The 13,603-nt window shown below is 36.0% G+C and overlaps 1 protein-coding gene and 1 long non-coding RNA gene across 3 annotated transcripts; one reads left to right on the top strand and one right to left on the bottom strand.

Moving 5' to 3' along the window:
* The first annotated feature begins 216 nt into the window (after positions 1-216).
* On the top strand, positions 217-7,603 carry LOC106116666 (serine protease snake-like). 2 transcript variants are annotated; one of them, XM_013310570.1, is made up of 11 exons: positions 217-416; positions 543-633; positions 1,476-1,573; positions 2,373-2,467; positions 2,836-2,972; positions 3,565-3,731; positions 4,597-4,706; positions 5,346-5,498; positions 6,060-6,189; positions 6,728-6,859; positions 7,413-7,603. In XM_013310570.1, the coding sequence occupies exons 2-11, from the start codon at positions 567-569 to the stop codon at positions 7,581-7,583; spliced, it is 1,260 nt and encodes a 419-aa protein (XP_013166024.1). In that variant the 5' UTR covers positions 217-416; positions 543-566; the 3' UTR covers positions 7,584-7,603. The 2 variants fall into 2 exon arrangements, with proteins under 2 accessions (XP_013166024.1, XP_013166031.1); XM_013310577.1 differs by having other exon boundaries at positions 513-633.
* Positions 7,604-8,201: 598 nt separating this feature from the next.
* LOC106115535 (uncharacterized) lies at positions 8,202-9,223 on the bottom strand. Its single transcript, XR_001227763.1, has 3 exons — positions 9,145-9,223; positions 8,555-8,634; positions 8,202-8,262 (listed from the first exon to the last, which is right to left on the bottom strand). It is a non-coding gene; the product is annotated as an uncharacterized LOC106115535 (long non-coding RNA).
* Between the last annotated feature and the right edge of the window lie 4,380 nt (positions 9,224-13,603).

Genomic DNA, 13,603 nt, shown 5'->3' with positions numbered 1-13,603 from the left:
CCTGTCCATTCAGATATCAGTGAATTTTACAGTCACTTATGTTTTTACTTTAGTAGTTTTATCGGATCGGTTACAATTATTTGTCTACATAGTTCATCGAATTAAAACGATTAAGATAAAATTATACGTATTTTAAACATTTTTATCTCGAAATGTGTTTGTTTTTAATTTTTATAACGCAGTAAATTAAAAAAAAGACTTCTTTGATATTTATTCTTAATAAAACTTCTAAAAAATCAATAAATAATCCGGTTCAATTAATTTTAAGGTTATATATTTTCCTGTTATTGTGGTCTTAATGATTAGTTAACATAATTTTGAATAACTTGGTATGAGAAGGAAAATTGTGTTAAAGAACTTTGTCTTCCCGCTTATTCTAAAAAAAAAAACAAAGAAATACGACAGTCGAAATTGAGGTTAGTTTTTAATTTAGTCTTTAAAATTAGAATAATTTTTAGAAATAACAGATTATATTAAAAAAATATGCAATAAATGTTAGTCTTTATTTTTAGTTGGCTTAAACAAGTGATATTAATTTTCAGTGAAGTTTTTATTATAAAAAGGCGATGACGTGGAAAAGTTTTTTAGTGATAAAAGTTTTGTTTATTGTTTTCTCAAATGCACAATATGAAGGTAAGTAATTTCATTAGTTACCGTAGGTTTCTAAGACTAAAATCTTTAATAAAATATCGTCATTCCTGTTATCTTTGACAAAACACGTATAACAACTTTTAAACGGGGATTTTGGCTTTAGAAACTCACGTTTAGTAATTTCATATTAAGAAAAAAACCCAACCGATTCATTTAAGTGACACATCCATTCATTAAATTCAACTAAAAAGATTACATGAGTCGGTAAACAGTTACTACATTTTTTTTACTTCTACTTGTCGTAATTAGTAGACAGGTTCCATATTGACATTTTAAACCTGGTTGTCTGCGCTCCGTGAGCTCGGAATAATAATGCTTATTGCGGTTGAAATCTGTTCCATCTTCCATCCAGAGTTGTATAGCCCTTTTGGAGATCCCTGCTAACAAATATCCATCCATACAAAATGTACTATAGCTATCTTGTCTTGTATATAATTTTATAGTTTTCTACATAGTATCTACATATTATGATAACCAGCTCACTATAGGTCCCCACTGAGGTATGTGACCAGGTCATAGTGAATGCTGGACCAGTGCGTCACTTCACAGATATCTTTGACATTCTCAGATATGTGCAGCATCACGATGTTTTCCTTCACACTAACAACATAAGATAAATGTACATATGTAACACATTGGTACATAGCGGGATTCGAAACCAGGACCTGCAGACAAGTCAAGTGCTTAACCCTTGAGCCGGTATCAGTATAAGTAGATTTCGTATATTTCCTGAGAGAACTAACTATGAGAAAGGTACCTCTAATCCGGTCAGATTATTCAATCGCACTATACTTATTAAACTTTGTTTCAACGTGTTTTTTCAGGTGACACATGCACAAATAATGGTGTTCAAGGTACATGTAAAATACTTCGCAACTGTCAATCTGCAGTAATTGATATGAGAAAGGGAATACCACCTCAGGTTGGTACACTGCGTATACGATTAGGGTTGCCAACTCGCCAAACCGGACAAACCAGCCAGTTTGACCGGACGCTCTACACGAAATGTAATAAATCTAACAAAAGCCGGACATCTACACCGTTTATTTTAGAAAATTCCTTTCTATGTCCGGCTGTATCCGGACGCCTAACAACGCTATATACGTTGCATTATTAAAAAAAAAAAACAAAAAAAACTGTTATAATTATGACACTCAGGAGAATACGAATCGAATGACACTTGACTGTAGAATGAAACATTCTGCCAAGACGTGGCATAATGGCCAATAAACCTTTGCCTTTTTTAATTATTAAAAAAAAGGTGAAAAGTGAATCGCGCGGGAAGTAAACAAAATGTAGTCGCGAAATAGTGCTCAAGTAAATTTTACTTCTTACTAATATTATAAATGCGAATGTTTAGATGTATGTTAGTAGGTATCTCCAGAATAGATCCCGCTGAAATTTGTTATAGATATAGAACATAGTCTGGAAGAACACATAGACTACTAATTAAGTGTGTTTATAATTCCGTACGGACGGAGTCGTGTACGTTCTAGTATAAGTGGTTTTAACAACGTTATAAATGCATTTTAGCTATACATTTGTTAAAATCAGGTTCAGTCGTTTAACCTACAGGTGTTACATTATTTCGCGCGTTCAATTTCATTTTGATCAGCTACTAATTTTGACTTGTGTAGTGTCATGTATTCGTATTCTTGATCTGATCGTCATAAATTTAGTGTTCTTTGGTATTTTTAATATCAAATGATTTTATTTAATAGATCTGTTCGTACGTGGGAATGGATGCAGTTGTGTGTTGTGCAGAATCTTTTAACCGTGTAACATCTCCCAGACCTTACCCGCTTACTACTGTTAGGTAAGTCACAAATAGGATGCTTCAAAGAAATATACGTTAATAACTTAGGTATGAATGTATTAGATGATCGAGAGCGTTGGTGGCTCAGGGGTCAAGCATTTGACTTGCAATCTGCAGGTCATGGGTTCGAATCCCGTCATGTACCAATGTGTTTTTCCATTTCCGATTGACATATGTACATTTATCCGACATTCTTACGGTGAAGGAAAACATCGTAATGCTGCACATATCTGAGAAATTCAAAGATATGTGTGAAGTCAACCCGCACTTGACCAGCATTGACTATGGCCTAGTCACCCTTGATTTAGAGTAGGCTCCGAGCCCCTCGGTGGTTACGCACAGTGAGCTGATGATGATGATATTTCTAGAACGAGAAAGAAGACGACTCCAGTGATACCAACATATGATTATGTGATAAACAACCGTTTCTTCAGTAACGATGGGACGTGCAAACCGATCGATCCAACACTCACTTCGCCCAAAACTGGACAGAAAGCTTGGGATAGTTAGTATAAAATGTCCTAAATTTGTAAGCACCTAGTACAAGGCTAAGTAAATCTTCAAAACTGGGCGATTTTAGTCGCTAAGAATTACACAATATCATAGAGGTTTGTCTAACCCAGTCCGTGCAGGAATTGTCCCTGCTCGTCCGGTGAAATACCACGACCACACAGAAGACAGGCGTCAAGTGGAAGCTATTCCAACTACAGGCTGATGAGTGTGCGTCCCGGAGAACTAATTTAGTCCTCTTTCCCTTCCCACCCTTTTTCTTATAAGGAAAGGATGGGAAGTGGAAGTGGACTTTCCGGATGAGATGCATGGGAAGGGAAAATATTTTCTTTCTGTGCGTCCTCTCCTCCGTGGATTAAAGGTAGGCAACGCATATGCAATTGCGTATGTCTATGGGCAACAGTCACTTCGCTATATCAGCGATTTCAGGTGACTCGCTCGTTTGCCACCTTATGATATAAAAAAATATAAAGACACAAACACATTTTCCAGACAGACAGACATTTTATCACACACGCTAGAATATGTCAAGCAAATTCAAGCAAAAAATCCACGTTTAACCAGCCCTGACCTCATCTGTTTTCCAGAGTGCATTGAATACCAGGAGAAGCTGGTCTATCCTTGTAAGAAGACCAATTCATTATCAGCAGATACAACCGGAGTTCATCAGGCTCGCGTCACCAGCTGCAATCATGATGTTGACAAGCTTATCATAGGTGGTATGAACGCCAGCAGCGCGGAGTTCCCGCATATGGTAAGTTCTTTTCAGTCTTCTCTCGGTCTCATCATCATCAGCTCACTTTAGGTGCCCACTGAGGGTCTTGTTACCCTAAGTGATGTGACTATATAACACACATATCTTAGACATTCACAGATATGTGCAGCATCACGATGTTTTCCTTCACACTAACAACATAAGATAAATGTACATATGTAACACATTGCTACATGACGGGGTTCGAACCTAGGAGCTGCAGATTGCAAGTCAAGTGCGTAACCTTTGAGCAGGCGACGCTGGATTCTACTACTGTTAATTTTATTTTTGGCGAGCGGCCACCTGAAATCGCTGAAATAGCGAAGTGACTGCCCATAGACATACGTAATTGCATATGCGTTGCCTACCTTTAATCCACGGAGGAGAGGATGCACAGAAACAAAATATCCCCTTTCCATGCATCCTTTCATCCGGAAAGTCCACTTCCACTTCCCATTCTTTCCTTATAAGAGAAAGGGTGGCAAGGGAAAGAGGATTAAATTAGGTCTCCGGGACGCACACTTATCAGCGTGTAGTAGGAATAGCTTCCACTAGAGGCGTGTCTTCTGTATGGTCGTGGTATTTCACTGAGCGAGTCGGGACTATTCCTGCGATGTTAAATCTCGCTCTACCACTGTTAAAATTACTTAAGTTAATAGTTACTGTACAATAGATGTAATAAGCGTCAATAGCCTAATAGTTAAGGGTATGGATTTCCGATCACGAGGTCGGAGGTTCGAATCCCGACATTCGACTATTGTAAACCATAAACACAAGCATAGAGCTTAGTTGAAATGGTTAAAAGAAATATTAGTAAATTTACACAAAAATCTGCTAATATTTTACAAAAAAAAAAAATTTACAGGCATTGCTCGGATACAAACAGAGTGAGGATATACTATGGTCTTGTGGTGGTTCCATTATAAGTGAAAGATATATACTGACTGCGGGACATTGCACTTACAGCGTTGGCGTGTAAGTCACTTTATTACTAACTATCGCCCGCGACTCTATCCGCGCGGAATTAAAAAAAAAACCTTAAAAAGTAGTCTATGTGTTCTTCCAGACTATGTTCTACATCTATGACAAATTTCATCTAGATTTATGCAGTAGTTCTGGAGATACATTCAAACAAACATACATCTAAACATTCGCATTTATATAATACTAGCGGACCCGACAGACGTTGTCCTGTCTACACGTCTTTAATTTGAAAATTTCAAACTTTTTTAAACAAGCTAAAACATTCTGGACAAATTCGACACTGCAATGGTAGCTCCGTCTGTCGGATCCAATGTAAAACATTCCAAAATCAACAACTACTAATAAATTAAAAATTAATTAAAAAAACATTGTCCAGCGGACAAAATTGTGAATCTAAACCATTCCCAGATCCCCTTGAACACACACAAAAAATTTCATCAAAATCGCTCCAGTCGTTTGAGAGAAGTTCACTGACATACACACGCACAGAAGAATTATATATATAAAAATTTACTATATTTTAATTACACGACTATCTATTCTTATAAAACAAAAAATTAAAAAAAAAACTAACCACTAATCTAGCTTAAATATCTGACCTTATGGAACATAAATAAATAAAAATTCCAGAGGTCGTGTGAAGTATGCCCTAGTTGGTATACTCAGCAGGTTAGAGATAACCGAAGGTTCCCAGCGGTATGACCTGGAGATGCCAATCAGACATCCAGACTACAAACCACCTTCAAAATACAATGACATTGCGTTACTCAAGACTACTACAGAGTAAGTATATACTTATTTTTTCAAATTTTAATATTTAATCACGTGAGTAAAAAATCACAAAACATCACGGGTTAATCGAAAATAACATATCACGTGTATTTATTTACTAAAAATAGTTTTAAAAATCACAAAATATCACGGGTCAGGAGATCGAAAATCACATATCACGTGTATTTATTTGGTAAAAGCGGTTTTGAAAATCACGAAATATCACGGGTTAGGAGATCTAAAATATATCACGTGTCAGACTGTTGAAGTAAATTTTAAATTACATTAATATTTTTTTAATTATTTTTGTGCATGCATGCGTATTAATGAAGAAAAGAGAGAGAGGTGTGTCGGAAACGTGACAAAAGTTTATGTTTTCTGCCTACCCCACTGGGTTACGGGCGTGGGTTATTGTTTATAATACTTTAAAAATTGCATTATTATTTCAAACAAAAAAAACACGTAATTTTACTTTGAACAAAAAAAAACATATACAGGATGTTCAAAAATTTGTCGTTTTTTTAAATTTTTTTTTCCTGATTATTAAAAAATATAATTGTAAAATCCAACTAGGATAATACTAAGCGATACTGTAGTACCGGCGTGTCTGCATGTAGACAGGAACGCGGATGACACACGTGCGTTAGCTTCAGGCTGGGGATTTACTAAATACAGGGGCAGTACATCTGATGTACTACAGAAGGTAAGTTAAAATAAACCATTTACGTATACAAGAAATTAAAAAAAATACTTAATTAGTAGCCTATGTGTTCTTCCAGACTACGTTCTACGTATATGCTAAATTTCAGCGAGATCCATGCAGCCGTTCTGGAGATATCTTCTTACAAACAGACATACAAACATTCGCATTTATAATATTAGTAAGACTAGCTGTCGCCCGTGACTTAGCGCATAGAGAAATATCCTATAATATGCACTTGGACATCAGTTCCCGTCAAAGTTCCCAGTTGTTCCGAAGATTACCCGGAACGAACGGATTAAAGGACATACAGACAGACAAAATCATGTCTACAAAATATGATTATCAATATTACATACAGACACTACAATTTTTTTATATATATAATTTTATTTCTATGTCGTTACTTAGAGAACAGAACATATCCTTTCGTCAAATCCACTTCCCCTTCCCATCTTTATATTTTCTCACTGGTTTTTAGTATTGGGTATTGCCTTTCAGCTTTTTTTTAAAATAAACAAATAGTATTATTAATATGCAGGTAATTCTAGAGAAGTTCTCTGAGAGTGAATGTTTAAGACTGTATCCAGGTAACAGATATTTGAGACATGGCTTTGATCCAACAACTCAGATCTGTTACGGAGACTGTGATGAGTCTAAAGATACTTGTCAGGTGAGTTTTCACTACAGATACCTTCAGATATTCCAAAGAATCGACTACAATGAAATTCGTATTAATTGCTAGCTTTTACCTGCGACTCCGTCTGTTATAATCTTAATCAGATGCTAAATTTCAGTGACATCCATTTAGTTGTTCTGGAGATATGTGATGATAATATCCATCCATCTATACATACAAACATTTGCATTTACAATATTAGTAAACTTAGCTGTCACACGCGAATCCCTCCGCGTAATATTAAATAAATACTTAGTAAGTAGCCTACGTGCTTTTCTAAACTATTTTCTACATCTATGACGAATTTTAGCAAGATCGCATTTTAATATTAGTAAGATTTTTGTTTCTGTTATAAAAATACTAGCTGTTGCCCATGACTCCGTCCACGAGGATTTAAAAAAAGATTTCTAAGCTATGTTCTACAGCTATGACAAATTTCATCAAGATCCATTGATCCGTTCTGAAGATATCTTCTAACAGACATACATCTAAACATTCACATTTATAATATTAGTAAAATGTATGACAAATGTAATTTATAATACAGGGTGATAGTGGAGGACCATTACAACTAAAGAATCAGAAGATCAAATGTATGTATACGATAGTTGGTGTAACATCTTTTGGTTCAGGATGTGGCTTGATAGGTCGCGCTGGAGTTTACACAAAAGTGACAGCTTATTTACCGTGGATTGAAAGTATTGTGTGGCCCAAATAATAAAAGACTAATACATATTGCCTTTTATTTCTTATTTTAGTATTATAAACCTGACCTTATCCCTACAGAGGATCAGCACAGGATGTACTCCATACATCTCTATCAGCTGACATATCTGAATCCACCTCCTTCTTACATATCCTCTTTCACACAAAACTTTCTTTGGTCTTCTACCTTTGTAGTCATCCACATTCAATCTCATTACTTTTTTGTTTATATCATCATTCCTTTTCATAACATGTCCAATTTCTCGATCATTGGCGTTAATTTCAAGCTTCCTCTAATATAATTCTATATTTGTAAAAGTAATAAAGCGTCGGTGGCTGGGGAGTCAAACACTTGTCTGCAGGTCCTGGGTTCTAATCCCGCCATGTACAATGTGTTTTACATATATACACTTATCCTATGTTGTTAGTGTGAAGGAAAACGTGGTGATGCTGCACATATCTGAGAAAGACAAAGATATGTGTGTAGTCAACCCGCACTTGACCAGCGTGATTGACTATGACCTAGTCACATAACTTAGGGTAGGCTCCGAGCCCCTCAGTGGGGACGTATAGTGAGCTGATGATGATGATGACGATAAGTAATAAAAATATTATTTACAAAAATATTTAATTTATCACTACATTGCAAATATAGTGTTAACCTCAAATATATCCGAAGATCGTTTGGATTTCTGAAACAATAAATTTATTTTAATACTTAAAAAAAAAAAATTACCCATCTTACCGTTGGGTTTTGAGACCAACATTTCTGTCTAAAACATATCATTTTAAACCAAGATTTCGGTCATAAAAACCCATGAATAGAAGTATTTGTATGTAAGTTTGTATGTAAATTATATTGGGACATCCTGTAGCTTCAACTACCGAACCGATTTTGATGATTGAGGCGTCATTCTATTCGTATTTTTCCCCTGAGTGTCATAGATACAGGAAGTTGGGATTTTTTTTAATGAATTTTCTCACCTGCTTTGGCACTAAACAACAGCAGTCTCCTCCACAGTTTTGTCCGCAGGCCTCTTTTGTACAAACGATTTCTTGATCATCTGCACGTCAAGGTTAAGTTTCTAACCATAATATCTTACCGAAGTATCGTAAATGCGTTTGTTTTTTTTATATTATAAGTTGGCAAACGAGCGAGCGGCCACCTGAAATCGCTGAAATAGCGAAGTGACCGTTGCCCATAGACATACGCAATTACATATGCGTTGCCTACCATTAATCGACGTAGGAGAGCATGCACAGAAAGAAAATATTTTCCCTTTCCATGCATCCTCTCATCCGGAAAGTCCACTTCCCCTTCCCATCCTTTTCTTATAAGAAAAAGAGTGGGAAGGGAAAGAGGACTATATTAGGCCTCTGGGACGCACATTCATCAGACGAAACGCGGAATTGCTTCCACTTGACGCCTGTCTTCTGTGTGGTCGTGATATTTCACCGGGCGAGCCGGGCCAAATTCGTGCGAACATGTTAAAGCGGGCTCTACCACTGTTAAGATTGTTATTTACTTAGTATTTACAATTTATCTAGATTAACGCAAAATAAAGAAAACATACCATTTGGAAATCGTCTAGATGTGTGCGTGTCAGCTAAGTATGCTAAAAAGTTGATTAAATTAATTAATAATACAGTTATATTTTAATTGATAATTTAATATATTCAAAATACCTGTTAAAACTGCAAATATTATAACAAAAGTTTTTAACATTTTATAATTCACGCGCCAAATGTGACATTTCAAAATGGCGGATTTTCTTACGGCGACCGTTTAAAACGCGTATTTTATAGTTGATATTATCTTTAGGATTACTCAATTAAAATTTATTGTACCTTATCGAAAGAAATAAATAGAAATTTAAATAAAATAAATGTTATTTCTCGCTTTGATGTGTTGATTTGATAAGAAATATACGATATAAAATTGTCATGATCAGCTCTCTATAGGCCCCCACTGAGGGTCTCGGAGCCTACCCTAAGTTAACACATATCTTTGACATTCCTTTACAGATATGTGTAGCATCATCATGTTTTCCTTCACAGTAAGAACGTAGGATAAATGTATCATCATCATCAGCTCACTATACGTTCCCTCAGAGGGGCGAGCCTACCCTAAGTTAGTGGTGATTAGGCTGTAGTCAACCACTAGCCACTGGCTGGCCCAGTGAGAGTTGACTTTACGCATATCTTTGAATTTCTCAGATATGTGCAGCATCACGATGTTTTCCTTCACCGTAAGAACGTTGGATATATGTACATATGTAAATCGATTAATGAAAAACACATTGGTACACTGGATTCTAACGTATGACCTGCAGATTTCTAGTCAACTGCTTATCTCCTGAGACACCAACGCTCTTCAAATAAACCTACCTACTAGTTATAGATGTAGGCCTTAGGCCTAAGGACTAAGCTTGACATACCTAATACACAATGGCTTAGGATTAATATAATTAAATCATCATCATCATCAGCTCACTATACGTCCCCACCGAGGGGCTCGGAGTCTACCCTAAGTTAAGGGTGATTAGGCCATAGTCAACCACGCTGGCCAAGTGCGGGTTGGTTGACTTCACACATATCTTTGAATTTCTTCTCAGATATGTGCAGGTTGCATCACGATGTTTTCCTTCGCCGTAAGAACGTCGGATAAAAGTACATAATGTAAATCGGAAATGGAAAAACACATTAGTACATGGTGGGATTCGAACCCAGGACCTGCAGATTGCAGGTCAAGTGCTTGACCACTGAGCCACCGACGCTCCTAATTACGACGACGCATAATTAAATACGACATATAAAATAAATATAATTTATTGATTTTTACAAAATTTCTTTCCGTTACACTGATTCTAATTCCATTTAGTTGATTTATTCTTCATCGAAATCGAATTTAGACTTTCCATTATCCAGAATGTTTGTCCACCAATCCAGATCTTCTGGGGTATAAGCTTTGTATACATCTGGAATATGGCTTGGCATCTGGAAATAAAAACAATCGAAACTGTAAAGGCTACGATATCTTCAAATAGGTACTGTTAGGAAGAAAATCCGAAAATGTTTCAGAGTATTGACTCAACACTAGCTTTACTAAAATGTCGACGTTTATGTTCCCTCACTATTCATTCTGACACTGGACTTTGTAACGAAAGCACGTCATTCGCGACAACTGATTCTAACTAATACAGTCTGAAATTACAAACATTTTCTATTACAGTATTCTTCCCCATATGCTAACAATTGTAGGCTATTTATGCGCTTAAGATTCTTCGTATCCAAGACAACGTAAATCCTCGCTAAGGTATCACAATATTAGAATTTTTTATATCGCGTCGCCGACGTTTCTTTCAACGGCAAAGTCGCTCGCAACGTGAGCAAAGTCGCAGCAACTTTCAAAATGGCGGTGCAAATACAATTGATATAGCTATGCCTGTACTGACTGAATAGATTCGCGTCGACGATTCAATGTTGCACGCAACGCTAATCTCACGACGCAACTATACTATAGTTTCGAAGATTTACGTTGCCTTCTACTACTGTCTGACTTCTGTTCTGTAGGGTAAAAGAGTGAATTGAATCTGATGAATGAGATATCAAATTTCAATTTGGGTTTACCTCAATGGTTTCTGAACGTTTCTTCCTCAAATAATTAAAACAGCAAGTCCTGAATCTTCTGGTGCCGCAAGATGATGCACATTCTACACCGCATGAGTTGCAGGACAGTCCCGCAACAAACATGTTAGCTGTAAAATAAAAAAAATATTTCAAAAATGGTCTAGACACTGACTACAGACGGCGAGTGTACGACAGTAAAATTGGCAATTCAATGCTCAACAAAACCATTAAATTTGGTAGTCAACGAAAAAATCTGTAAATAAGATTATTGTGAAGAATTTTTTTAATATCCGTAATAAGTAATCTTAACCATGGCTACCCTTTTGGTAATGGAGATCTTTGAAAGATCCTCTGCCTTCTGATAAGATAGGGTTATGAATAGTTAGAAATAGAAAATAGTATTGGGATCTCCGAGGAACGGAATAAACCATGGCTACCCTATATTCATGAAACTGAGATTTACGAAGAACCTTAAATATGGTTACCCTACATAACCTTTATACGTATTGAAGTTGGAAAAGATAATTTTTATAGTAGTTTTTTTCAAATTTGGACATTTTTTTAATTATAAAAATATAGTTAAAAGTTACGTTAATTTCATTTTACATATAAATATTTAAATTAATAATAGTAATAGTTTTTTTTTATATAATAAAATTCACAAACCGATAATCATGAAAAACACAACGACGAGTAATTTGAACATTTTACGAGGTTAACTTTTAGCGGTCAATTTGACAGTTGCCACAAGATGGCTGACGTTGCGAGGGATGATTGTTGAATGAAAAATATCTGGAACGTACAGCTTTTTATATGAAAACAATAGTTTGCTTTGTATATGGATCGACAAACAATACTTTAGTTGTGATGTCATTACAAGTGTTTTATAAATGTAAAAGAAATATTTGCGTACGTTATTTGTATACAATTTTAGTATAAGAAATAGAAAACGTACTTTATATAGAAGTACTAGCTGTTACCCGCGACTCCGTCTGCGCGGAATTAAAAAAATAAATAATTTGTAGCCTATGTGTTCTTTCAGACTATGTTCTAAATATAAGCCAAATTTCAGCGAGATCCGTTCAGCAACGAAGATACCTTCTAACAAACTTTCATCCATCCATCTAAACCAGTGGTTCCCAAACTTATTTTGTCTACTGCCCACTTTGAGAATAAATATTTTTTAGCGCCCCCCATATTTTCACATATTTAAAAACCACTATAACTTCAAATTAAATTAATTAATTATTGTGACCTATATATGTATATTAACGGAGAATTGTAAAGGAAACTTTTACTATAACCCGCAACTTGAGACCTGCAGCGCACACAAGGGGGCGTTATCGCACACTTTGGGAAAGACTTAAACATTCGCATTTATAAGTATTTAGTAAGATAAGATAAATTTTATTCTCATTCCAGAATAGTGCGATTCTCGTGAAATGTCATGTCTTTCAAAGTGTTTTAGAACGTCTGTCCTTTTTTATAGAGGCGCAAAAACAAGTAGCTAGTGAATCTCTTAAAATAGCTAACGCCGTTAGACATCCGCAACACCAGAGGAACCACAGATTCATACGGCCTTTACGGGGTTGAACGCTCTTTTCTTGAAGGTCCCTAAGTCTGTTTGGAAATATTTCTGTGGATATTGTATTCCTCAACACATCTTGGCAGTATTTCCAACACATTACGGCTTAGAGTCCTTCAAGATGAGACCGCGACGCATCTGCAGTTCCTCTGGTATTGCGGATGTCAATGGGTCTCGATAATAACCTCGGTGTGATACCGGAGGACTTATTTTAGTCCTCTTTACCTTTTTAGTCATCTTATAAGAAAAGGATCGTGGAAATGGATTTTCATGCTAAGGAAATGCATGGGAAAATATTCTCCATCGATCAAAGGTAGACAACGAACTACAATTGCGTACGTCTATGGGCAATCTCTTCGCTATTTCAGCGATTTCAGCCCCATGCTCGTTTGCCATCTTATAAGATAAAAAATCTAGATGTTATCATTCGTTTGTCCTCTTCTGCTAAGAAAATAATAAACTTAAAAAGGTGATACTATTGAAATGTTTCGAAAGGTTTCAATGCCCTTACTTCAAGAATATATGCAGACTCATTTCGACAGACAAAAGCACAAAATTACTCCTTGAAAGTATACTAGAATTTAGTAACTGATTACAGTCGAACCCAGATAACCAGGGATCCAAAGGAATAGCGATATTTTTCTCACTCATAGGTTTCTCTCTAACCCCAAGTTAGCTTATGTTATCAGTCGGGACCTAATGACTCGCTTATAGAGATTTCATACTTATCTAGGTTTGACTGCATATTGTTTCAATCATCATCAACCTGCCCTTTATTGCCTGCCTTTTTTCACAGCATCGCTGGCTCAGTTGACTTA

The sequence above is a fragment of the Papilio xuthus genome, unplaced genomic scaffold (assembly GCF_000836235.2).
Source record: "Papilio xuthus unplaced genomic scaffold, Pxut_1.1 DF829660.1, whole genome shotgun sequence".
Classification (NCBI taxonomy): Eukaryota; Metazoa; Arthropoda; class Insecta; order Lepidoptera; family Papilionidae; genus Papilio; species Papilio xuthus.
The sequence above is the reverse complement of the archived record's forward strand: the minus strand, read 5'-3'. Positions and strand labels throughout refer to the sequence as shown.